This window comes from Chinchilla lanigera, unplaced genomic scaffold (assembly GCF_000276665.1).
Source record: "Chinchilla lanigera isolate Chin_1 unplaced genomic scaffold, ChiLan1.0 scaffold00109, whole genome shotgun sequence".
NCBI lineage: Eukaryota > Metazoa > Chordata > Mammalia > Rodentia > Chinchillidae > Chinchilla > Chinchilla lanigera.
In genome coordinates this window covers 5,649,801-5,673,549 of record NW_004955510.1, presented here as the reverse complement: position 1 = coordinate 5,673,549, position 23,749 = coordinate 5,649,801, and the positions used below count along the sequence as shown (strand labels likewise).

The following is a 23,749-nucleotide window of genomic DNA, read 5'->3' as shown; positions in this document are numbered from 1 at the left end:
GTCCCGAGCCCTCTTCTCGTCGTCTCCTCCGACCCTGGCCGCCTCCGAGGCCTCGCGCTGCCCTAGGGACTCGGTGGCAGCGGCTTCCGGGGCGTCGGGAGCGACATCGCTGTCCCGGGCGGTGGGGGCGGGGAGGAGAAAAGTTGCGTGAGCGTCCGGCGGAGCGGGCCGGCTCTGCGCCGCCCGGGTGCGGGCTGCAGCGAGGATCGCGGTGCGGCTTCCACTTTCCCTGCTTCGTGGGAGCTCCCAAACCCCCTGGGACCGGGAAGACGCTCGAGCGGGAAGGGGGTTAATGGGAGGGTTTTTTTTTTTTTTTTTTAAATCGCAGTACACTTTTTTCAAAATGCGACCTGGCTTTGGGCTGGGGTAAAAGCCCAAAGACCTGAAACATTTGTTCGTCAATCTTATTTTCTCTTTGGTGTTTGAAGCCTGAGCAAGATACGCTGTGTGAAGTAGACTTAAAATGTAACGTCAAGTATGTCTGCACACACTTAGTTTGGGATTTGTACGTACTTGACGTTTCGATAATGCCATCCCAGTAGTTTGATTTTTTTGTTTTTAAAGGCATTTAATTATGGAGAACGATAAAGGCAGTCAAAAGTAGGAAATGTATAATCAACGCCTGTGTACTCGTGTTGCTTGGATCAGCACTTATCAGCCTAACCAAATTTATCATTTACACTCTTTCCATTCCTTTCAAGCTGGAAAATAACTCGTGTTATTTCATCGGTATTTCATTGTGTATTTGAAAGACAGTTTTTCATTTGAAGTTTTGTCGCACGGTAATTAACTTAGTATCAAATGTTTATCTGCAGACTTTAAACTTTCAACAGTGAATGCTTTGTGGTGTTAGGACCATTTGGTCAATGAGTTTTTCTGATGTTGGCCTAAAGAAGCTCAACTCTTAGATTTTTGGTTTGGCCTTTGGTCGGCTCTTTAGATGATTACCATGTAAGTGTATCCAAAACATTTCAGCATTTTGATGTATATGTAAATGTAGGTCTGCAGATCACAGCTTTACATACTTGAAGAAATGAAATGACTTTTATTTTGTTGTCTTGGTAACTACCCGAAATACTTCAGTTTTTTTTTTTTTAAACTTAATAGAAGACCGTAAAACTTCTTAATTTTATCGTCTGTAGTAGAAGGGGAAAGCAGTCTCTCAGGAAAACGGTTTTCTTTGAGCACACAGATGTGTGTGATGACTAATTTATTATTTTGTCACATTAGAATTGGCTTCTTACCAACACTGCAGGGATCTTCTACTGAGTATGTATTAAACTAAGTTGGAGGTTGATTCATTATAAGTTGCGTAAATGTAAGTTAATAAAGAGAAAAATGAAAAGTACATATCAAGACAGTTAAAAGTATTGGTCGGAGTAATTTTCAGTGTTACAAGTTTTGAAGTGATGAATATTTATCAAGCCTCGAAGCAACTGTTCACTTTTTTCTAATAACAATTGATGTATTGATAGTATAGAAAGGCAAAGTGGCAAATTAGGTAAAAATTGATTATGCTTAAAAAAGTACTGTAATATTTTTTAAAAACGTTTGACTCTTGATTTACTTCCCTGGAATTTTTTTTGTCCTTGTACCTGTTACTATGCAGATAAATCAGATGAATTGATTTGTCATTTATAAGTCAAAGAGGAAAATAAACACGAAGTGTTTCTATTTTTGTAATAATTCATGTAGCAGTGCAATGTACTCAGGTTCTCCAGCTCCAGAAAATGTCACTCATCAAATGAGCACAGTGCTACAGAGACCGCAAGATAGAATAAGGATGGTGTCTTGCATTTGGGGAGATGACCATCTAAAAAATACTTTTTTTGGTTTTTCTCCGGTACCGGGAACCAAACTCACGACCTTGCGCTTGCCAGGCAGGCGCTTTTGCCGCTGAGCTAAATCCCCAGCCCTAAAAAATACTTTTAAAGTCACAGTCCAAAGTGATTTAGTCCAACGATCAGAATTTCCAAGGTTGGGTTAAAAGCTGCAGGTATGTAAGAAAATAGCACCATTTTCTAGACCTTTTTTCTTCATATGATCAGTGCTGTGAGTCTCAAAAAACTAAATATAGTCAATTATTTGACATTTTTAAGTTCCTGAAAAAAATTAACAATTTGTGCGTAAGCTTTTTTTTATTGGGTAATTACTCTATTCAGATTACTTTAAGGTAAAAATGGTGTTTATGAGACTAGCAGGTTGATTCATCTGGAAACTTGAAAAGTTTCACTGTATGTTGGTTGTGTGGGTATTGTATTAGAAGTTTGCTATCACTGAGTTGTTTCACTTTGAAAGTCATGTTATTAATATGTGTTCATTGTTAAGATCAACACATGGAAGCATGTACAGTTAAAAATGAGCTGGTTTATCTTCTTCCATTCATTTATTTATTTGTTTATTCTTTGTGGTACTGGGGATTGAACCCAGGGCCTTTGCACTGAGCTACATCCCCAGTCCTTTTTCCTTTTAGTTGCCTAGCCTGGCCTTGAACTTGTGATCCTTCTGCCTCAGCCTCCCAGAGTGCTGGGATTATAAGCCTGCACTGCCACACTTGGCTTATTTAACCATTTTTGAAGGTCTGTATGCTGAATGTTGAAAAGTCAAGGAGGAGAGAATTCATATGCAGTGTTTAATACTTGTTAAGTATTTAGTGATTATATATTTTCTTAAATTCTTTCCACAGGGAATATGAAACAGGTGTCAAAATGACATCCAGATTTGGGAAAACGTACAGTAGGAAAGGAGGCAATGGCAGTTCAAAATTTGATGAAGTCTTTTCCAACAAACGGACCACCCTTAGCACAAAATGGGGAGAGACCACATTTATGGCTAAATTAGGGCAAAAGAGGCCCAATTTCAAACCAGATATCCAAGAAATTCCAAAGAAATCTAAAGTAGAAGAAGAAAATACAGGCGATCCTTTTGGATTCGATAGTGATGATGAGTCTCTACCAGTGTCTTCTAAAAATTTAGCCCAGGGTAAGGGCTCTTCCTACTTAGAATCTAGTGACGCTGCTCCGCAGGAAGAAGTCACCTTAGTACTTGAAGCTAACAGCAGAACCGGGCCCATGGTGGGGGAAGATGGCATTGTGTCTGCTGCAAGCTCACCTTTGGAGGCTGCTCTGCCTGGGAAAGAGAAGGCCACAGACAGACTCCTGGAAGATGAGACAAGTAGAAGTGGCTGTGCTAAATTAATGGCTACGGGTAAGTTTGCACTTGCTTCATGACTAGCCAAGAGAGTTTTTGTAAGCCATTATGTAAATGATTTGAATTTGAAAATACATCACTTGGGTTTGCTTTCTGCATTTATGATTAGTGGAGACTGTTGACAGTTTTCTGTAAGAATTCAGAAATTTGCCGGGCGTGGTGGCGCACGCCTGTAATCCCAGCACTTGGGAAGCTGAGCAAGAGGATCATTGGGAGTTCCAGACCAGTCTGGGCTACAAAGTGGGCTCAAGGCCAGCCTGAACTGCATAGTGAAACCCTGTCTTAAAAAGACATCTCCCCCCCCAGCCCCCCCCCCAAAATTCAGAAATTTGGGCCGGGGATTTAGCTCAGTGGCACCGTGCCTGCCTGGCAAGTGTGAGGTCCTGAGTTCGATTCCTGGTCCACCCTGCCCCCTAAAAAAGATTTTAGAAATTTAAAAAAATCAGAGGCTGAAATTTTAATTAAGCAACTTGGGTATTATTGTTTCTAGACTAATTATTCCAGGTGTAGTTGGGAACAGTCTTTCATAAATCCCTGAGCCCAGTTCCAGTAAGAAACAAGTTTCTGTTGTGTTAGGATTACCTATGTCTCATTTCTCTCACTGTAGAGCAGTCATGGCTAACTTTTTAGAGACAAGTGCCCAAATTGCAACCCAAAACCCACTTACTTATCAGTGCCAACACTGAAATTAAACCTGAATACTGAGATTTTAGTTGAAAAAAAAATTTCATACAATAATATTTTTTGTTTTAAAAACAACACATGTGCCATACATTCGCCAGCACCACTGTAGAGGACTTTAGTGGTTCCTGGAAGTGACAGTAAATGTTAGTTAGGAGTACTAGAGTTCTAAGGAGATAGTGAGTAGAGACATGGAAGAATCAAGCTTTATTGCAAATTGAATTTAGTTTGGAGTCTGAGGTCGGGTGGTGACTTGTATTAATAGATTTCAATTTGCAAAACTGAGTATTTGTTAAATGTTCTTTGTCAATATGGCTTCTAGTGTAGTTTGATAAGTGTCTTGTCGGTTATGCCCCCATGGGCTTGTGTGAAAGGTGTGGGCTTACAGAAAATGATAAAGGCACAGCTAACTGAAAGCATGGAGTGCTCAGGAGTAGGTTAGAGTGTGGAGAATGTGAGCACCCTGATAGCATTAGCTAGTGAGTGAGCAGCCATTCTAGTTGAAAATACACCCTTGTTCTGGACTTTTTTGGTGAAGATTAGTGAGGCTAGAGGCTATGTAGATCTCATATTTTGAAGGGAAGTAAGGACAAAACTTCCTTTGCTGAATTCACAGCAGGAATGAGTTTGGAGCTTGATATAAGGCACATGCAGCAGTGTTGTGGAGTGTGCCTCGAAGAGTGTGCCTTGCAGAGTGTACTGAAAGGGCTGAGCTTTTTTTTCACTCTTTGCTCTCCCCATTGGATGAGAGGGTGAGCCAGCTGTTACTGTCATTCTCTTGATCCTCTGGGCTAATTCTGATCAGGCTGTGCTTACTGCTTTGCCCACATTGCTCCTGAAGCATTGTTTATAAGTTAAATCAAGGTTAAATTTTCATTAAAAACCACCATAAAAGTCTTTCCTGGTCAGCTCCTAAAAATGGAGTATCATCAGAGAATTTTTGAACTAACTTGAATTTTAACTCTGCTCTTCCTTTCCAAGATGAGACTCAAAGAGATTAAGTGACAGATTTGGTATGAGATTCACTCACTTTTCGTGTGTTTTTGAGCCTCATCTTTGGTTGGCCTTGTGCTGGGCTCTGGGAATGCTGTTACAGCTGATCTATGCAACGTTCTTGCTGCCATTCCTGGCTCTTGGCAGGTAGTTAATCTGTGGGACAGGTAGGCAAGAGCCAGGAGTGCTGAGCTGGCTGTGTAATGTGGGTGGTGGAGGATGGGCACAGTTGGCAGCCTCAGCCCCTGGTGGCTGAGGGTGCTGATAGGGAGGAATGTTTAGGTAAGGGGAACAAGGACATGGTGCTTCAATAGTCACAGGCAGCAGGTGCTTCCAAAGCTTTGCTGATGAAATGCCTTCATCTGTCCAAGCTGCTGTTAGGAGGAGATGGGAGTTGTGCAAGGCCCTTCTGTAGAGTGTGGTGACAGCTTCCCACTTTGATGTAGTGGAGTTGTATGTAGTTCATCGCTAATCCTGAGGGCTGACTATGAATCCACACTCCATGCTCACGGATTTGTGAGGAGAAAGTGTAGACTGAAATACAGATAAATAGAAGTTAAAAGAGTATCTTGTCCTTCTTCCTCCTCCAGAGGTGCCCTTACTGGGAAGGGAATGGTGCAGCACTGGGAATATTTCTTCTCTTTTAATCTCTTCTCTCTTGGTTATCCAGAGCTCCAGCATTCCTGGCAGCTCCCTGTAGAATAAGAAGCTGACTTTGAGGAACTGCTTTTAGTTTTCAAGGTAGTCTTACTCTGTCCCAAATGTGTGCAAGTCAATTGTTCTTTTTTTTTAATCTTATAAACCATTTATAAGTGCATGTATATGTGAGTTGCTCACTTTTATTATATATATAATAAAATATGTATATAAAACATTTATATATAATATATTTATATAAAAATAATATATATTTATATGGCATTGGAGATTGACTGATTCCAATCCCCTTTGCACTGAGTTGCAACTCCAGCTCCCCCTTTTAAGGTAGGTTCTTGATAAGTCGCCCCAGCTGGGCTCAAACTTGGAACCCTCCTGTCTCAGCACAGCTGGTTTGCTTTGTATTTTATGGTCTTTTCTTCGCCTCTTCACTCTCTAAACCTCTAGCATTTCTTTTGTACCTAGATTCTTCTTGCTTATCTGTCACATTGTCATTGTCTTTCACTTTCAGAAAGCCTTGTCATTTTAGGAAAAATATGTTAAGTTAGGAATATTGTATTAAGTTCCTTATACTGTGTTAAGTTTAGGAACCTGCTTCTTAAGGTTTTTTATTTTTTTTATTTTTTTTTTATTTTGGTCCTTTTGAGACAGGGTCTCGCTATGCAGTCCAGGCTGGGCTTGAGCTCACTTTGTAGTCCAGGCTGGACTCGAACTCGCAACAATCCTCCTGCCTCAGCCTCCCAAGTGCTGGGATTACAGGCGTGTGCCACCACGCCCAGCCTTCCTAAACTTTTGATGAGTTTTATAAACCTCAAGTGGTACCTAATTGTTTTTTTTTTTTTTTTTCCAATTAGAGACCCTTCTTGAAGATGTTAGTTACAGACTCTCTAGATAAAAGTGATTGTATACATACTTTGGGCTTAGAAATCTCAGCAGTCTTCAGGTCATGTTCAGGTTCAGGCATTTTATTTATGAATCTATTAGAAATTGTATCAATGATCTTTTCGGAGTGCACAGGTTAAGTTCCATGGTGTCTTTCATGGGAGATGGATTTTTTTTTTTTCTGTAGAGTTCTGCACATCAGCGAAAAGGCTTATTCAAGCTCAGAATTATTTTGTTGTTTTTACTGGCATTGGATTTTGGGAATATGTTACTTTTTTTTTTTTTTTTTACTAAACTATTTTATCCCTTTCAGGCCTCCTCCCCTTTTTTTTGTCTTTTTGGGACAGGGTCTTGCTGTGCAGTTCAGGCTGGCCTTGAGCTCACTTTGTAGCCCAGGCTGGTCTCGAACTTGCAAAGATCCTCCTGCCTCATCCTCCCGAGAGCTGGCATTATAGGCGTGCGCCACCACGCCTGGCCTCTTTCTCGAGTATATGGATTTTATAAAGCATTAAGCATTAAGCCCTTTAATGCATGCAGTTGACATTGTCACACCCACCCAATGACACTGTTAAAGCTTTCACCATAGCTGTTGATTGGCTAGCACCTTTGAAAATTGTGGCTCATTCAGAGAGGAGACTGAGCATGAAGTCTTGAGGGAGCATCATTTTTTGCCACTTTGCAAACAGATTCTCAGAGGGTAAGAGAAGCAGTGGCAAGAGGAGGAGAGGGGCTGTGAATGGCTGACCCCTAATTTGAACAACAAGGAGAAAACTTTTAGTAACTTTCAGATACGTGGAAATTGAGTAATGGTAAAAGAACCCTATGTACATCAGCAGTCATCAGGCTAGGGGCAGTCTCATTTGTCTATTCTATATACCAGCCACTGTTATCTATTTCCTGTCTTTTTTTTTTTTTTTTTTAAACTACCTGTCCTTCTTTACTCACATGTGATGATGGATTTTTTCTCCCCCCCCAGTGTTGGGAATTGATCCTGGGGGCTTTGCATTCCCAGCCCATTTTACTTCTTTGAGACAGGGTCTTTCTAAGTTGCTCAGGCTCACAACTTGAACTTGAGATCCTCCTGCCTCAGCCTCTTGATTACAGGCGTGTGCCACAATTTCTAGCCCCCTTGGCTTATTTTAAAGCAAATTCAAGACTTCTATTTTGATTTTCAAGTACTTCTGTATCTAATCTTTAATTTAAAAACAAAATAATTCTCATCGTAGTTGCTTTTGAAGCCAGTGAGTTCTTAGCCAGGTGTGCCACTTAACAGTTACTGTTAGCAGGAGCTGAAATTCACTGTTGTAAGAGGTCCATGGTTTTTCTTTAAAGTTTAGGATCTAGGAAAAAAAAAAATTTAGGATCTAGGGCTATGTGCATTAGCGATAGAAGAAGGCTTCTCTTGCCTTTTATGGCTGGCTACTTCCCTTTTCTGCCTTTGTGAGCCTGGACTCTAGAATAAAGTGTGCAAAGACTTAGATTTCTGCTTGGCACACTTTCCTCGCTAGCCAGCTGGGACTCAGTCTACATATCCTGCCAAATATTGAGATAACTGTGGCATAGGCGCTTAATTTGCATGACTGGTTTTGTAGCCAGTAAGTTTTTTCCATTTGCTTAAAATTATACTGAGTACTGTATTTGTGTGAGTTTGAGGGATATTGTCAGGAAGTTACGAATTTTGATTTTAGAACTAAAGTTGGCTTTAGGAAGGGAAATGAATGTTCCTATTTCTGAAAGTTTTAAGTAGGCCAGAAACTTGTGACCTGAGAAGAGATTGTTACCTGCTTACTGGATAAAGTGAGGATAAATTAATGAGGAGTATTTTTTTAAATTCTGAAAGTATAGTACTAAATCAGCAAGAGTTATTTGCCTTTAGTTAGTGAATGCATTTCTCTCTCTTTTTTAATTTTTCTTTTTTTCCTATTTTTTTTTTTTTCTTCCAGTACTGGGGATTGAACTCACGACCTTGCGCTTGCCAGGCAGGCGCTGTGCCGCTGAGCTAAATCCCCAGCCCCTCTCTTGTAGATTTTGAGACAGGATCTTGCTATGTAGTTCAGGCTGGCCTTGAACTCACTATGTAGCCCAGGCTGGCCTCAAACTTGCTGTGATACTCCTGCCTCAGCCTCCTGAGTGCGAGGATTACAGGTATGTGCTACCATGCCTGGCTGTGAGTACATTTCTTGCATAGGCATACCTAAAATCAACTTCTTTTTATGAAAAGAAGATAAGAAACATGATTTTCTCAGTTCCTTCTTTGTGCTAAGCCTTGTTTTTGAGACAGGGTCTCACTGTGTACCCCAAGCTGGCCTGAAACTCACTATGATCCTCCTCCCTCAGCCTTCCAAGAATGCAGGAATCACATGCCTGGCTAGTGGTAGGCTTTTTAGGTATCAGTTGATCATTCATCACAACTGTGTAGGCAGGCTTTATTCCCACTGTATAGACAGTGTGCATCATTGGGAAGTTGGATAATGAGCTAAATGGAAGATCTGTGAAACATCCAAAGTGGTGTTTTTATACAGTGCTACTGTTTTCTTAAAGGATTGAACTTAATTTTGTCACATTTAAAGCCATATAATTAAAACAACAGTCACTGTAAGATCAATTTTATCTTAGTGTGGGAAATAACTTTGACAGGAGCAAATAATGAATTCCTTACTGTCTTCATTTAAATAATTTTCTTTTTAAGAATATGGCTAAATTTTAATATTTACTGAATAAGCTGGGCGTGGTAGCGCACGCCTGAAATCCCAGCACTTGGGAGGCTGAGGCAGGATTGTTGAAAGTTAAAGACCAGCCTGGGTGACAAAGTGAGCTCAAGGCCAGCCTGAACTGCATAGCGAGACCCTGTCTCAAAAAAAGACCAAAAAAAAAAATTTACTGAATAAAATGGACCTTACTTATTTATTTGCACTGGGGATAGAGCTGAGGGCCCTTTGCGTACTTGGTAAGTAGTCTACCACTGAGCTTCATTCCCTAGCCCTAGCAGTCTCATTGAGTTACCCATGCTGGCCTCAGATTTGAGTTCCTCCTGGCCCAAGCTCCCAGATGACTGAGATTATAGGTGTACACCATCATTCCCAGGTTTAAAGCTGGTGTTATTTTAACAAATAATAAATGTCTTCTGCTTTAGAGAATTTGGTGTGTTTGTATGTGAATGGAATTCAACAATATGGAAGTTGTAAAAGAAACACTGCAACTTTACGTAAATTCAGTTTATTTTATTTTTTTGTCTTTTTGAGACAGGGTCTCGCTATACAGTTCAGGCTGGCCTTGAGATCACTTTGTAGCCCAGGCTGGTCTCGAACTCACAACAATCCTCCTGCCTCAGCCTCCTGAATGCTGGAATTACAGGCGTGCGCCACCACTCCAGGCCCAATTCAGTTTATTTTAAAGGAAAGCTGTCTCTTTTTTTGTTTTGTTTTGTTTTGTTTTCCGGTATTGGGAATCGAACTCACGACCTTGCGCTTGCCAAGCAGGCACTGTGCTGCTGAGCTAAATCCCCAGCCCCTAAAGGAAAACTTTCTTATAAAAGATTTTACTGAGCAAAAGGAGAATCATCTTCAAGATTTGTGCATAACAAAAAGTGTGAGAGTCCACTTATTTTCTTCTCAGCTTCTGGTTGAACACCAGCCCTGTGCTAATAGATGGAAACTGTAAACATAGTCTCAGCCCTTCAGGAATGGAGCTGTCCTCATCTACTGTCAGCTGCTTAGAACACACAACACATCTGGATGATACTTTCTTCTTTTCAAAGCATTGTTTCCATATATATTCTGTACTGTTAGTGCCAGATAATTGGCGAAGTTTTCTGATCCAGCCCTCTAGGAAGGGCTCCTCAACTTTTCCAGATCTTTTGAAGCTGGTGGGCATGCATTTGTTCAGGGAAGGTCTGGGGATTCTTTCTTTCCAACTATCTACCTATGATTTTAGTGTCTCGTTGAAGGCTGTCAATTCTGGCAAAACATGGGGGTGCTCTGCGGGTGTGTCATAGGCTTATTGGCCTTGTCTGCAGGTGGGTTGTGAAGGCAAGGTTGACATTTAACGTGAGAAATGTTGGTGTCTAAGAAAGACTAAAAGCAGAGCGTGGTGACACTGAAATGAGGACAAAGTTGACATCAAGAGTGATTCCTATGTATGGAACAAGAGCACCTGAGCAGACTGTGTCATTTACAGAGATGGGACCTTTGAGGGAAAGTTAAGGATTCTGGTTTTGGATATATTGGTTTGAAATGCTTGTGAGATGGTGTTTAAGAGGCAGATCTGTTGGGATAGAGCTTAGATAAGTCTTGATTGGGGTGATAAGACATACGGGTGAGTATTTCAGCTGTTACTTGAAAATATTAGGTGAAGTCATTAAGGAGAGAGTAAGGGGAAGACATGTTAAGACTGAGCCGGGAAGAGTTTTCAGTATTTCATGGATGAAGGAAATAAGAAGCTAGAAAAGGAAATTAAGGAAGAGCAGCTACGGCACTGAGGGGAAATCTGGCAGGTGATCTTTTCCAGAAGTAAGTGGAAAGATACTTCATGAAAGGATCAGCTGAATTGGATCTCTGCTGGAGTCAGCTAAAATGAGGGTTACAACACAGGCCCTGGATTTGCAGCCTGATTGGAGCGTTCGAGGAGGGAGAGGATGGGGATGGCAGGTGCACATCATTTGCTAAAGCTTTTTTTTTTTTTGGTGCTGGGTATTGAACTCAGGACCTTGTGCTTGCCAGGCAGGCACTTGTGCCACTGAGTCACATCCCTAGCCCTGCTTAAAGGTGTTTGAAGGGAGGAGGAGAACAGGGCAGCTGCAGGAACACTGGGTTGTTGGAAGTTTAATGCATGGGAGAGCCTGTGAGGCATTTAACCCACAGCACAGGCAGAGGAGTCCTGGATGCCTGGTGCTGCCTTTCCTGGACAGACAGAGTGGCAGCTGAGAAGAGGAACTTTCCTGAAGGGTGGAGGATAAGCCAGTAGTAACTGAGAGCTAGCTAGGTTTTGCTTTGTTTCTCAAAGTACAGAAGAGGTTGTTTTTGAGAGAGAGAGAAAGACAAGTTAATTTGGGGCTTGAGAAGAAGGGGAAACAATTCAAACAAATGGAACCTAAAGTAGAAAAGTGAACTGTCAGGAGAGAAAGGAGGATTTCTGGACAGTATAGAGACTTTAGATAAAGTTGGGAGCCTAAAAGCTCTCGGTCACTAGTATACCCTTTAGGAGAGGTAGGCCTCATTGTCTGGAGCGCGCACAGAATATAGAGTACTAGGCAGGGTAATGAACATTATCCTGGATTGGCATTTTATTCAACAGAGTGCAGAGTGAAGGTAGAGAAGCAAGGGAAGGGGCTGGGGATATAGCTTAGTGGCACAAGTGCCTGCCTGGCAAGTGCAAGGTCCTGAGTTCAATTCCCGGTACAAAAAAAAAAAAAACAAAAACAAATGAGAAGCAAGGGAATTGATGATATTGCCCAGATGGGGACTGAGATGACAGACTGGAACTTAAGCTGTTCAGTGCGTGGATGGGACTGATAGATGGGAGAAGGGGAAGAAGACAGCAGGACACTGAGAGTCTTGCTCAGTAAAAGTTGAGAACCAGGGAATCAGAGAAGCAAGTGGTGATTGTTAGGTTGATTAAAAAGTTACCTGATTTTAATGTGTAAGAGAAGCATTTTCAGACATTACAGGTTGCTGAGTGAAATTGTGAGACCTGGCGGCTGAGACAGAAGGGAAAAGATAGTTAATGGGGAGAGAAGATTAAAGAACTGGGAGAAAGGCCAGAGGGATGGAATCAGGTGGGATTCATTCATAGCAAAATGAGCTGAAGGGATACATTATAAATTTGGTGTAAAATCCCTAGGTAAGAAAGGAGAGTAGATTAAGATCAGAGGGTAACTAGCTAGATGGCACAAGCCTGAGATGAAGGTGCCTGTAGAATAGGGTGGAGAAGTGGTAGTTCTGGAAAGTCAGAATCCAGTGAGCCCAACTTCCCTGCTGTGTGGGTCATGGGGAGGACTGCAAGAGACCAGGCCCCAGCCAGTGGTCAGCAAGGCAGGGCAGTGGTCAAGAAGAACTCCGAGTGTGTGTGGGCTTGGATTAGGAGGTGGGAAGGAAGTATAGGTGTAGACACAGCGTAAGCATTGCAGTACTGGAGCAGGAGTTGACAGGCTATGTTTATATTTTGGATCTTTAATTAAATAAATACATGAGAGTCACAGTGGCTTTAGCACCACATTTTCCTGAATCAGTAGTTATCAACTTTCTTCGTTTACACATACCCTCCGTGGTTTAAAGAATTTTGTATACCTGCTTTATACAGTTTTCCCCTTTTCCTTTTAACTTTTGCATCTTCCGTTAGTCCAGGTCTCAGCTGGGAATTGACAGCAGCCCAAATGTATGACAGAACCTTTTCTTTTTATGTGCTATTTACAGAGGTGTGGGCAGGATGTAGGGAATTGCCATGGATGGGGCCCCTGCCTTAGTGGTAGTGAAGCTGTTAGCACCCAGGCCCAAATCTACCAGGGTTACCCAAGCCCTGCTGGTGAGGTCATCTGAAGAGGAGAGGTATCAGTTGCTGAGGACCAAAATAGGGGAACAGAACTATCTCTAGAACCCAGGGGAAGCCTGAGGGGAGGAAGTCCTTTCTTACCCTTTTCCTTATCTTCTTTTCTTCCCTCCCTCCATCTCTCCTTGCTTCTAGACCTCTTTCCTTCCTTTTGGCTTCATTATGGTTGCATTATGTTTGTTGCCCAGGCTGGCTTCAAACTCCTGGGCTCATGTAGTCCTGTCTCTGCCTCCCAGGGAGGTGGGATTACAGGAGCATACCACCATGCCCAACTAGGAAATCTTGAGATACACATCAGCCCCGTGGGCTGCAGGAAGAGTAGAAAGTAGACCCGACGGGTATGCAGTGCATTGCCTAAGAGCAGTTTGTATGATGTTGGGAATGTCTGCAGTATGTCATCACTGTGCTGCCATCCAGGTACAGAGAATTTTCATTACCTTCGAAAGTTTCCAGCCGAGTGTCGTGGTGCATGCCTGTAATCCCAGCACTGGGAAGGCTGAGGCCGGAGGATCACTATGTGTTTGGAGGCCAGTCTGTGCTCTTTAGTGAGTTCAAGGCCAGCCTGAATTGCATATAGAGACCCTGTCTCAAAAAAAAAAAGTTTCTTAGAGCTGGGGATATAGCTCAATGGTAGCTCATGCACCCAGCATGTAAGAGGCCCAGGGTTCTAGCCCCAGAACCCTCCATCCTTTGTGGGATTTTTTTTTTTTTTTTTATGGTCAGTTCTTTCTCCCACCTCTAGCCACTAACACCTGACCTGTTTTCTGTCCATATAGTTTTGTCTTTCCAAAATGTCATAGTGTAATTGGGACCATACAGTGTGTGTGTGGCCTTTTCAGTCTGGCTTCTTTCATTGAATGTTTCAAGAGTACAACATGCTTTTGCATGTATGAGTACTCTGTTTTTCTGGCTGAGTAGTACTCCATTGTGTCTGTACCCCAGTGCACTTGGCTGTTGGACACTGGGCTTGTTTCCAGTTTTTAGCAGTTAGGAATGCAGGTGCTAGAGCTGGGCATGGTAGCTCACTCTTGTAATCCTAGCACTTGGGAGGATGAGGCAAGAGGATTATTGAGGCCAACCTGGACTACTCAGTGAGACCCTGTCTCAAAAATGAATCCCAGTACCTTAAGCATTCACATTGAGGTTTTAGGGTAGACTTAGGCCCTTTCTTTTGAGTTAATGCTGAGGTGGGGAATTTGCTGGTCCTGAAAATATTTATCTTAAATTTAAATGTTTGCAAGTGATGTAATTTCCTGTAAATACTGATACTTTAAAACTAACCTGTGCCTGGCATAGTGACATACATCTGTAATGTCATTTCTTGGGAGACTGAGCCAGGACGATTGCAAGTTCAAGGCAGCCTGGGCAATTTAGCAAGACCTTTCAAAATAAAACTAAAAAGGGTGGACACATACCCTTGGGTGAACCCAGTACCCTTGGATTCAACTTCCAGAGCTGTTAAAAACAACTACTAGCATGCAGTTTAGTAGTAGCAGTGTCCTCTTACCTTTCAGGGATGTGTTCAAGATCCCCAGGGCTTGTCTGAAACCTTCAGTAGCACCAGACCCTGTACGTACTGTTTTGTTTCTGTTTTTATTGTGCATATTTACTTTTTTTTTTTTGTCTTTTTAAGACAGGGTTTCACTTTGCAGTTCAGGCTGGCTTTGAACTCACTTTGCAGCCCAGGCTTCCCTTGAACTGGCAAGGATCCTCCTGCTTCAGCCTCCCAAGTGCTGAAATTATAGGTGTGCCCCACCACACCCATAATATGCATGTTTATGATCAAGTTACCACAGTAGGATACTAACAACAGTAGTAGGGTAGAACAGTGAGAACAAGGAACTATAAGGACAGTTGGGTGATTGTGGTCTGGCCTGTGGTGGTGAGATGATTGAAGCCTTCTGGTGCAGCGGCAGGGTTGACCAGAAGAGTGGTACAGAGAATTCAAGAATTCAAGGGGAGTGAGAGGTGCCCATGTGCAGTTAGGTGGACTTGGCAAAGGTTGCTTCATGTCCTGTGGGATGGTGGATGATTTCATCAGGCATGAACCAGTTTAACAGAACCCAGTTTAACATACATCGTTTATTTGGAATCTTTCAATTAGTATTTTTGGATAGTGGGCAACTGACACTGGAAAGTAAGAAATGGGTAAAGGACTACTGTAACCTAGTGATTTTTTTCTTTGTTTTATTTGAGAGAGCATCACACTTTATATATAGTTCAGGCCAGCCTCAACTCAAATCCTCCTGCTTTAGCCTTCCAAGTGCTAGGATTATATGCATGCACCACCATGCCCAGTTTCAGCTTCATAGAGATCTTTGCTTTGCTTTGTTTTGCTTTGCTTTGCTCTGCTCTGCTCTGCTCTGCTCTGCTCTGCTCTGCTCTGCTCTGCTCTGCTCTTTCTTTTCTTTTCTGTTGTTTTTTTGGTTTCTGTTTTTTTTTGAAACAGTTTCACAATGTAGTTTCAGACTCATGGTGCTCTCCTGCCTCAGCCTCCCCAGTGCTGGGATTACAGGTATGCACCACCACACCTGGCCCTCATCTTCCTTGTTTGTGTATGTTTTTTTTTGTCTTACTTGTTTGGTGTGGGGGATTGAACCGAGGGCTTTGCTCATACAAGGCCAGTGCTCTACTATTGAGCTACACTCTCAGTCTTTTTAAAATTGGAGACAGGGCTCACTGCATTGCCTGGGCTGGGCTCAGACTTGTGACCCACCTACCCCCAAAATGCTGGGTCTGCAGGTGTGTACCCCTATACCCAACTGTATCTATTTAAGGTTAATTTATCAAGAGTTATACTCTTAATGAGGGATGGGGCCTTTCAGATTTGTGTGTGTGTGTATATCATCACTGACAAAATGGACAAATAAGAATAGTTTTGTTATAGCAGTTTCTGTTATGTGTACTTATATATGCTATAGATCATAAGATAGTGTTAAAAATTCATTTTATTTAAGAATGAATCCATTTAATTAGGTCTTTTCTATTTTTTGGAAAGTGATTGTTAGAAATCTCACAAATGCTCCTAAGTGAAATAAATCAAACCTGCATATATAAACATCATATTGTCCCCTTAGTGTAAAAACCTGAAAGAGTAAATAAAATCTGAAAGGTACAGTAGATATTGTGAAAGGGCAAGGAACTGCTCAATAGGAAATAACAACTGTGTATGTGGCACATACACACAGTAGCTAAGATAACTGTACTACTAATTTCTATTGAAAGGAACAGTTAATGTTTAATTGTTTGATCAATCTTGCATACCTATATCTGGTAATCTGAGCAACTACTTTAAAGATAACAATATGTAATACAACAACCTTTTTTTTTTTTTTTTTTCTTTTTTTTTTTTTGAGACAGAGGCTCGCTATGCAGTTCAGGCTGGCCTCGAACTCACAATGATCCTCCTGCCTCAACCTCCTGAGTGCTGGGATTACAGGTGTGTGCCACCACGCCCAGCTTAATTTCCTATCTTGTTTTGAAATTGTGTATCTGTTTTTTTTTTAAATTGTTTTTGTGTTGTGTTGTTTTTGTTCTTTTCTCTTTAAAATTTTAAAAAAAAAGAAATCTCCCAAAGGCAAAGGCTTTATTACCCAGCCATGAGTTGATTCCATTATGAAGCAACAGAAGGCAATAATTTATCACATTACGTCCTTATAAAGCCATGCTAGAATTGGAGGCAGGTATGAGGTGTGATTGAAAAACACAGTAAATTTCTACAGTACTGCCATTTAATCCCTCTCCAAATACTCCCTCTAACTGCGAACACTTATCCTGATGCCCATTGTTTGTGCCATTTTCTGAAGCAGTTGTGGAAGTACTTTTTTTCTAGTGTCTTTAGTGTGCTGTGGTGACTGCCTTGATGTCCTGAGTGGATTCAGAATGTTGAGCTTTCATGGTCATGATTGACTTTAGGGAAAAGCTGGAAGTTATGCAGTGCTAGGAGCAGTGAACAAGGTGGACTTTGTAGCCTGCTTTTCTGTTGACTGGCACTCAGCAGCAGTCTTAACCATACATATTTTTTAATTGAAATTTAAATATTTATTGAGTGTTTATAGAAAAGCATTAATATTTTCAACATTGACTTTTTTGGTCTACTAGGTCTGAAAAAGAACAACACAAATAAATTCTTACATGAACTACAATGAAAATACTAATACCACTTTACAGAAAAATTAATGTTCAATTATTATATCTAACGCAATCTGCACACATGACAACAGCATATTTCATACTCAGGCATCGCTTACACTGCTGTGTCTTCCTGGCCTTTTTTGTAGGACATAATTGACGTCTCCGTGGTCTTGTCTTTTTTTTTTTTTTTTTTTTTAATGTCTTTTTAAGACAGGGTCTTGCCGTATAATTCAGGCTAGTCTTGAACTTGGAATGATCCTCCGGCCTCCCAGGAATGCTGGGATTATAGGCATGTACCACCATGCCCAGTGGTCTTGCTGTTTTGTCAGGAGGCTCTTACTATATTAAACAGTGTGTAGTTAACAGGAATGTAAAATATCAACAAAATAAAGCATTAAATTCTTTTTTTTTTGTCTTTCTGAGACAGGGTTTCACTGTGCCGTTCAGGCTGGCCTTGAACTTGCTTTGTAGCCTAGGCAATCCTCCTATCTCAGCCCCCCCCTCCCCGAGTGCTGAGACTACAGGTGTGCAGCACCACGCCCAACTTAAAATTTTTTGTTTTTGTTTTTGGTACCGGGAATCAAACTCAGGACTTTGTGCTTGCCAGGCAGGCACTGTGCCACTGAGCGATAAACCTCAGCCCTAAATTCTTTGTATATTGTGCATTCAGAATAAACATCCACATTTTAACATTAGCTGTGTTCTTGCTTACAAAACCTGAAAGATAACATCAGAAATAAATTCCTATACGAACCACAATGAAAACATCAATGGAAACTCTACTGTACTAATAAGCTTTGCTTCAACTGTCATTCTCCATATTTTTGATCATAGTTCTAAAGACAGGAAAGAGGACACCAGAACTGCTTCAGAAAGTGACAAGAACAGTGGGATCTAAGTGTTCAAAGTGAGGAGGAGGATTTTGAGGGAGATTAATTGCAGTGTGTCTTTTACTTTGATACATTTTTAAAATGTAAACATTCACCATATATTTCAGTTGTCCCTTGGGCGGTAGTGTGATTAGGATATATGAATGTGCCTGCCTCCCTTCCCTTTCCTTTTCCTTTTCCCCTTTCCTTCCCCTTTTCTGTCCCCTGTCCTCCATCCCCTCGCCTCTTTCCCCTCCCCTCCCCTCCCCTCCCCTCCTTCCTGGCTTCCCTTCTTTTATTTGAGACAGGGTCTTGCTGTGTAGTTCAGATTGGCCTCGAACTCAGAGCAGTCCTCTTACCTCAGCCTCCCAGAGTGCTGGGATTATAGGAATGCACCACCACACCTGGCTTGTGCCTTTATAATGCAGGAGGAGCAATTGATTGGTGCCAAATGGGTTGGCAAATCAGGTTTGGGGCTGTAGGAGTGAAGGTTGGGGATTTAGAAATGAATTTCCTTAAAATTAAATGTGCCTGTGTACCTTTTGGAAGGTCCTTGTGTACCTCTGGGCATAAGTGTGTTTGGTTTGAAGGGCTAATTGCTACCTAGAAGGGAGGCCTAAGGTGTACTGGTGTAGCTGTGGCTGGGGTGTAGCCTGTCTTCCCTGTTCTACCGGGAAGGTAGGTCAAAGATAAGCAGCTTTGGCCTTGGTTTGAGCATAAGCTGTTGCCAGTCCAGCTCTTCCTGTGGGCTTTGTTGATATAGGATGGGGGCATTTATATCAAGCTTGTCTGTTCCAGCTAAGTGAAACTTCTGATTTGTTTGTTTGCTTTTTGTCTTTTTTTTGAGGGGGGGGTTCTTTTTGGGACAGGGTCTCACTATGCAGTTCAGGCTGGCCTTGAGCTCACTTTGTAGCCCAGGCTGGTCTTAAACTCATAATGATCCTCCTGCCTCAGCCTCCCAAGTGCTGGGGTTACAGGCGTGTACCACCATGCCCCTTCTTTCGCCCGGTGGTTTTTTGTCTTTTTGAGACAGAGTCTCACTATGCAGTTCAGGCTGGCCTTGAACTCACTTTGTAGGCCAGGCAAGCCTCAAACTTGCAATCATCCTCCTGCCTCATCCTCCTGAGTACTGGGATTATAGGCATGTGCCACTACACCTGGCTCTTTTTTTTTTTTTTTTTTAGTGTCAGGAATCAAACTTGTGACCTCGCACTTGCCAGGCAGGTGCTGTGATGCTGAGCTACATCCTTGGCCTTTCTTTTTTTTTGGTACCAAGAATCGAACTCAGGACCTTGTACTTGCTAGGCAAGTGCTTATGCCACTGAGCTATATCCCCAGTCCTTGTTGGTTTTTTGTCTTTTTGAGGCAGGGTCTCGCTATGCAGTTCAGGCTGGCCTTAAGCCTACTTTGTACCCCAGGCTGGTGTCAAGCTTGCGACAATCCTCCTACCTCCCTCCTACCTCCTCCACATGAGTGCTGGGATTATAGGTGTGTACCAACACACACGGTGCCTTTTACATCTTTAAAAGTGGTCCACCAAGGAAGATGTGCCAAGTCTCAAGCATCTTTTTAGGGGCTTGTGATTAATGTCTGCATTTATTGACAGTGAAAAGTCTGCTGTCTTCCCCTGAAGGTAATGCTGTGAATGGTTTTTTTCCATTTGGGGAGGGACACACTAGGCATTGAACTCAAGGCCTTGGGCATATTAAATTATACTATCACTAAGAAATACCTCAACTTATGAGTATAGATTTACTGTGCCTGCCCTTTTGTATATGTGCTGCTGAAGTGAGCACTCTACCTGTCCTTTAGCAGCTCCATAGTTTTCTGTTGTGTAGATGTGCCATATTTTAAACTAGTGTCTGGATATATTGGCTGTTTCTGATCTTTTGCTGTTAGTAACTGTCTTAGTCACTTTCTCATTCCTGAAAGAAAATACCCAGTACCCACAACTTAAAGGAGGAGAGGTTTATTTTGGCTCATTGTTTTAGAGTGTGCTCACTGGCTCCAAGGGCAGAAATGGCATGGCGGAAGGGCCTAGTGGGAGAAGTCTGCTCACCCCACAGCAACCAGCAAACAGAGAGGAGAAGGAAGAACCAGGGACAAGAATACATTTTTCCAGGTCTCTCCAACCAGTCCTTACTTGCTAACAGCATATTCATCTCTTGCAGTAGTCCACTGATGATCTAGTCACTTTCCGAAAGCCTCCCTCTGTTGGACATGGTGGTGCACACTTCCTACAAAAGCGAAAAGAGGCCCTGCCACTGAACACGTTATAGTTTGGGCTATGTTCTAGACCTAAGCCATTCACAAGAAAATGCTGCACTGAACGTCTTTCTGCATATGTTATTGAGCATCATATCATGTGTCTCAATATAGGGTAGGAGTTGTTTTTAGAGGTAGCACTGATGACCAGGTGTGGTGGTACACACCTGTAATCCCAGCACTAGGAGGCTTTTTGGGAGGCTGAGGCAGGAGGGTAGCTGGGAGTTCAAGGCCACCCTGGGCTATGTAGTGTGTTCAGGACCAGCCTGAACTACATAGCGAGACCCTGTTTCAAAAAAACAAACAAAAAAAGTAGCATTGAAAGGACATTTTATTAACTTCACTGTCCTGATACAAAATACCTGACACACAGCTTATATGAGAAGCTTACTTCGGCTTAAGATTTCAGAGTGTCTGATCCCAGGGCAGCTTGCTTCAAAGCAGGAACATTGCAGTGGAGATGGAGCTACATGGTGAGGCAGTTAGTGGAAGGTAGGAAGCAGAGCAGGGGAACAGTGCCAGAGGTGATTGCTTATCATTTTTGTGCTTTAAGATACTTAATATATAACCTTGGCAATTTGTTTATTTATCTTTTGAGACAGGTTGTACCTGTGTAGTTCAGGCTGACCTTGAACTCACTATGTAACCCAGGCTGGCCTTGAATTTGGGATGATCCTCCTACCTCAACTTTGGTGTTTTATATATTTTAGATTTAGAACAGACAATTCATATACCAGATGGAATTTTAAAAGTATGAAAAAGAGTCTTCCTTTTTCCCTTATTCATCTGTTAAAGGGCATTCATGTATCTGCTCTGCTAAGGGCATTCATGTATCTCCATAATAGGTCCACTGTCCTTCCTCTTAACAGTTACTTTTCGGTTTTTGTGGCTAGATGATAATTACTTATTCATTGATTGGTGTTTGTGTTGTTCATACAAGCAAGTAAACCAGGAAACAATGTTGTAGTAAGATTCCTTGTTACTTAGGTTATTTCATATTCTCAGAAAGTAATTTGTAAATATTTGTATTTCTTCAACATGTACATTTTGAATTTGAAACAGTTCAATCAGATTACTCATTGTAGCATGACTAAGATATGTTTCAACAGAATTACAGTTTTATTTATGTTTATTGGTCTACAATATTTCTTTGTATGAACATAACAGAGTACTTGTTCTTTATTTCCCCTTGTGTTTTGCTGGGCATTGAACTTAGGGCCTGTGCATCCTAGGCAGTCACTCTCCACAAACTGCACCTGTCCCCTTGGCTGTACCTGCCATGGATGGTTTGGTTTTAGTCACTGGGAATGATGTTACTATGAGCATATGGCTGTTATGTTGAGCCATGTGATATTGCTATTTGATCATTTAAAAATGCAAATTTCATGTGGCTCAATGGAATGTTTTATTGTACGTACTTTAATTGCTGGGTCCTAAGGTGAGGGTTGTGTTTAGCTTATGTGGGTGATGCCAGAGAGGTCAAGTTTCTACTCCCATCAGTTGAAGTTGCAGTGCCTTCCTTACACTAGCTGACCTTGTGAGTCTTTTTTATTTTGACACTTCTTGGTGACTGTGTTGTGGTGTGATGTTATGGTTTGAATTTGTATCTCCCTAATGACTGATGAGTATAAGCACTTTCTCGTGTGGCCTGTAGTTCCCAGCCAGCCTGTCTGTCTGTCTTTCTGTCTCTGTAGTTCAAGGGATTGAACCTAGGGGCGTCATTCATACTGAGCTACCTCCCTATGCATTTCATTTTTACTTTTTTTTTTCCCACTTTGAGACAGCATCTCCCCAAGTCTAAGTTGCCCAGGCTGGGCTTGGGAGCGCAATTCTCTTGCATCAGCCTTTCTTCCATAGTGCTGGAGTTACAGGCACAGGCCATTGTACTCAGCTTGGCCAGTTTCTTGATTTTCTGTTGGACAGTCGGCATTACTGAGTTGTAGGCATTTTAATACATAGTCTCCATTCCTCCACTCTCATTTGTCTGCTCATTTGTTTTAAATTTTTTTTTCTTTTTCTATCTTTTTTTTTTTTTTTTTGGCAGTACTGTGGATCAAATCCAGGACCTCAAGTGCTTGTTCTCTTTTTTAGTCTTTTTTTGAGGCAGGGTCTCGCTATGCAGTTTAGTCTGGCCTTGAGCTTACTTTGTAGCCCAGGCTGGTCTCGAAGTCACAACGATCCTCCTGCCTCAGCCTCCCGAGTACTGGGATTACAGGTATGTGCCACTATGCCCAGCTTCAAGTGCTTGTTTTCATAAATAGTGAATTTTTTTTTTTTTTTTTTGAGACAGGATCTTGCTGTGTAATTTAGGCTTTCAACTCACTGTTTAGCACAGGCTGACCCTGAACTCATGGTAATCCTCCTGCCTTAGCCTCCTGAATGGTGGGATTCCAGGTGTGCCCCACCACCTCTGGCATTTTTGTTTTAAAAAATGATAAGATATAATTTTGAGCAAATTAAATTTGTTTCTTTTCTTTTATGGTTAATGGTTTTTATATCTTGTGTAAGAAATCCTTTCCTGCCTGAGTCTTGAAGGTATTCCTATGTTCTGAAAGTTTTACATTTTCATCTTTAGGTTTCTAATTCATTTAGATTTGTGTGAGAGTGCTTTTTCAGTTAAGGGAGGAATTGGCCCTTTTTCTTTCTGTATCATGATTTACTATTATATTTTCTGTAATGTTATGAATTTATATAATGTTTTGCTATTCTTTTTTTTTTTTGGTTTTTCTCCGGTACCGGGAACCGAACTCACGACCTTGCGCTTGAATGTTTTGCTATTCTTAAAGTTTGTATTTTGTATAGATGATTATGGGTTTTGTGTCTGAGAAAGGATTTCCCCATTGTAGAGTATTCTTCTAATTCCCTTTGTTTTGTAATATATGTTTCATTTTCCATTTAAGTCTGAGTCGTCTAGAATATATTTCATGTTTGAGGTTATAGAACCAACTCTGGTTTTTCCCTTTATTGAATAATCCATCTTTTCTGTGAAGGTAAGGAATCCCACAGCCAGTACATACTGATTTCCTGTGTAATTTCAGCTTTCAGGTAGTCTTCATTGTGCTAAACTAAATGTCACCAGTATATAAAAGACTGAATACTAATCTAGTGATGCTAAAAAACTCCAGTGAAAAGGTCTCAAAAAAAAAACAAAAACAGCGAGTATTAATATAAATAAAACTTGGACTACTTTTCTTACCTAGAACTCTTTTTTTTGGTTTTTTGGTTTTTCTGCAGTACCAGGAACCGAACTCACGACCTTGAGCTTGCCAGGCAGGCGCTTTGCCGCTGAGCTAAATCCCCAGCCCCTCTTACCTAGAACTCTATAAAACTAACTTTACCTATTCAATGTGTTTCAGAAGTTAAAATATATGATATACCTTGATAATGATTGACTTATAGGATTGTTTATGCTACATAGTTGAGTATGTGGATAAATTGCTAATGATACAGCTCTTTTAGCAAGAATATTTTCTTACGGATCTCACTTACTCTTCACATTTATAACAAATTCCAAG

The 23,749-nt window shown here is 41.5% G+C and overlaps 1 protein-coding gene across 2 annotated transcripts in view; it reads left to right on the top strand.

The window, feature by feature from the left end:
- The window catches only part of Wapl (WAPL cohesin release factor), a 77,600-nt gene that overhangs the window by 672 nt on the left and 53,179 nt on the right, over nt 1–23,749 (top strand). For both annotated transcript variants that reach the window (XM_005407895.1, XM_013506324.1), the window contains one exon: nt 2,687–3,207. In XM_005407895.1, coding sequence (XP_005407952.1) covers nt 2,709–3,207 — 499 coding nt within the window. In that variant the 5' untranslated portion in view covers nt 2,687–2,708. Of the gene's footprint in view, nt 1–2,686; nt 3,208–23,749 lie in introns of those variants that run through there.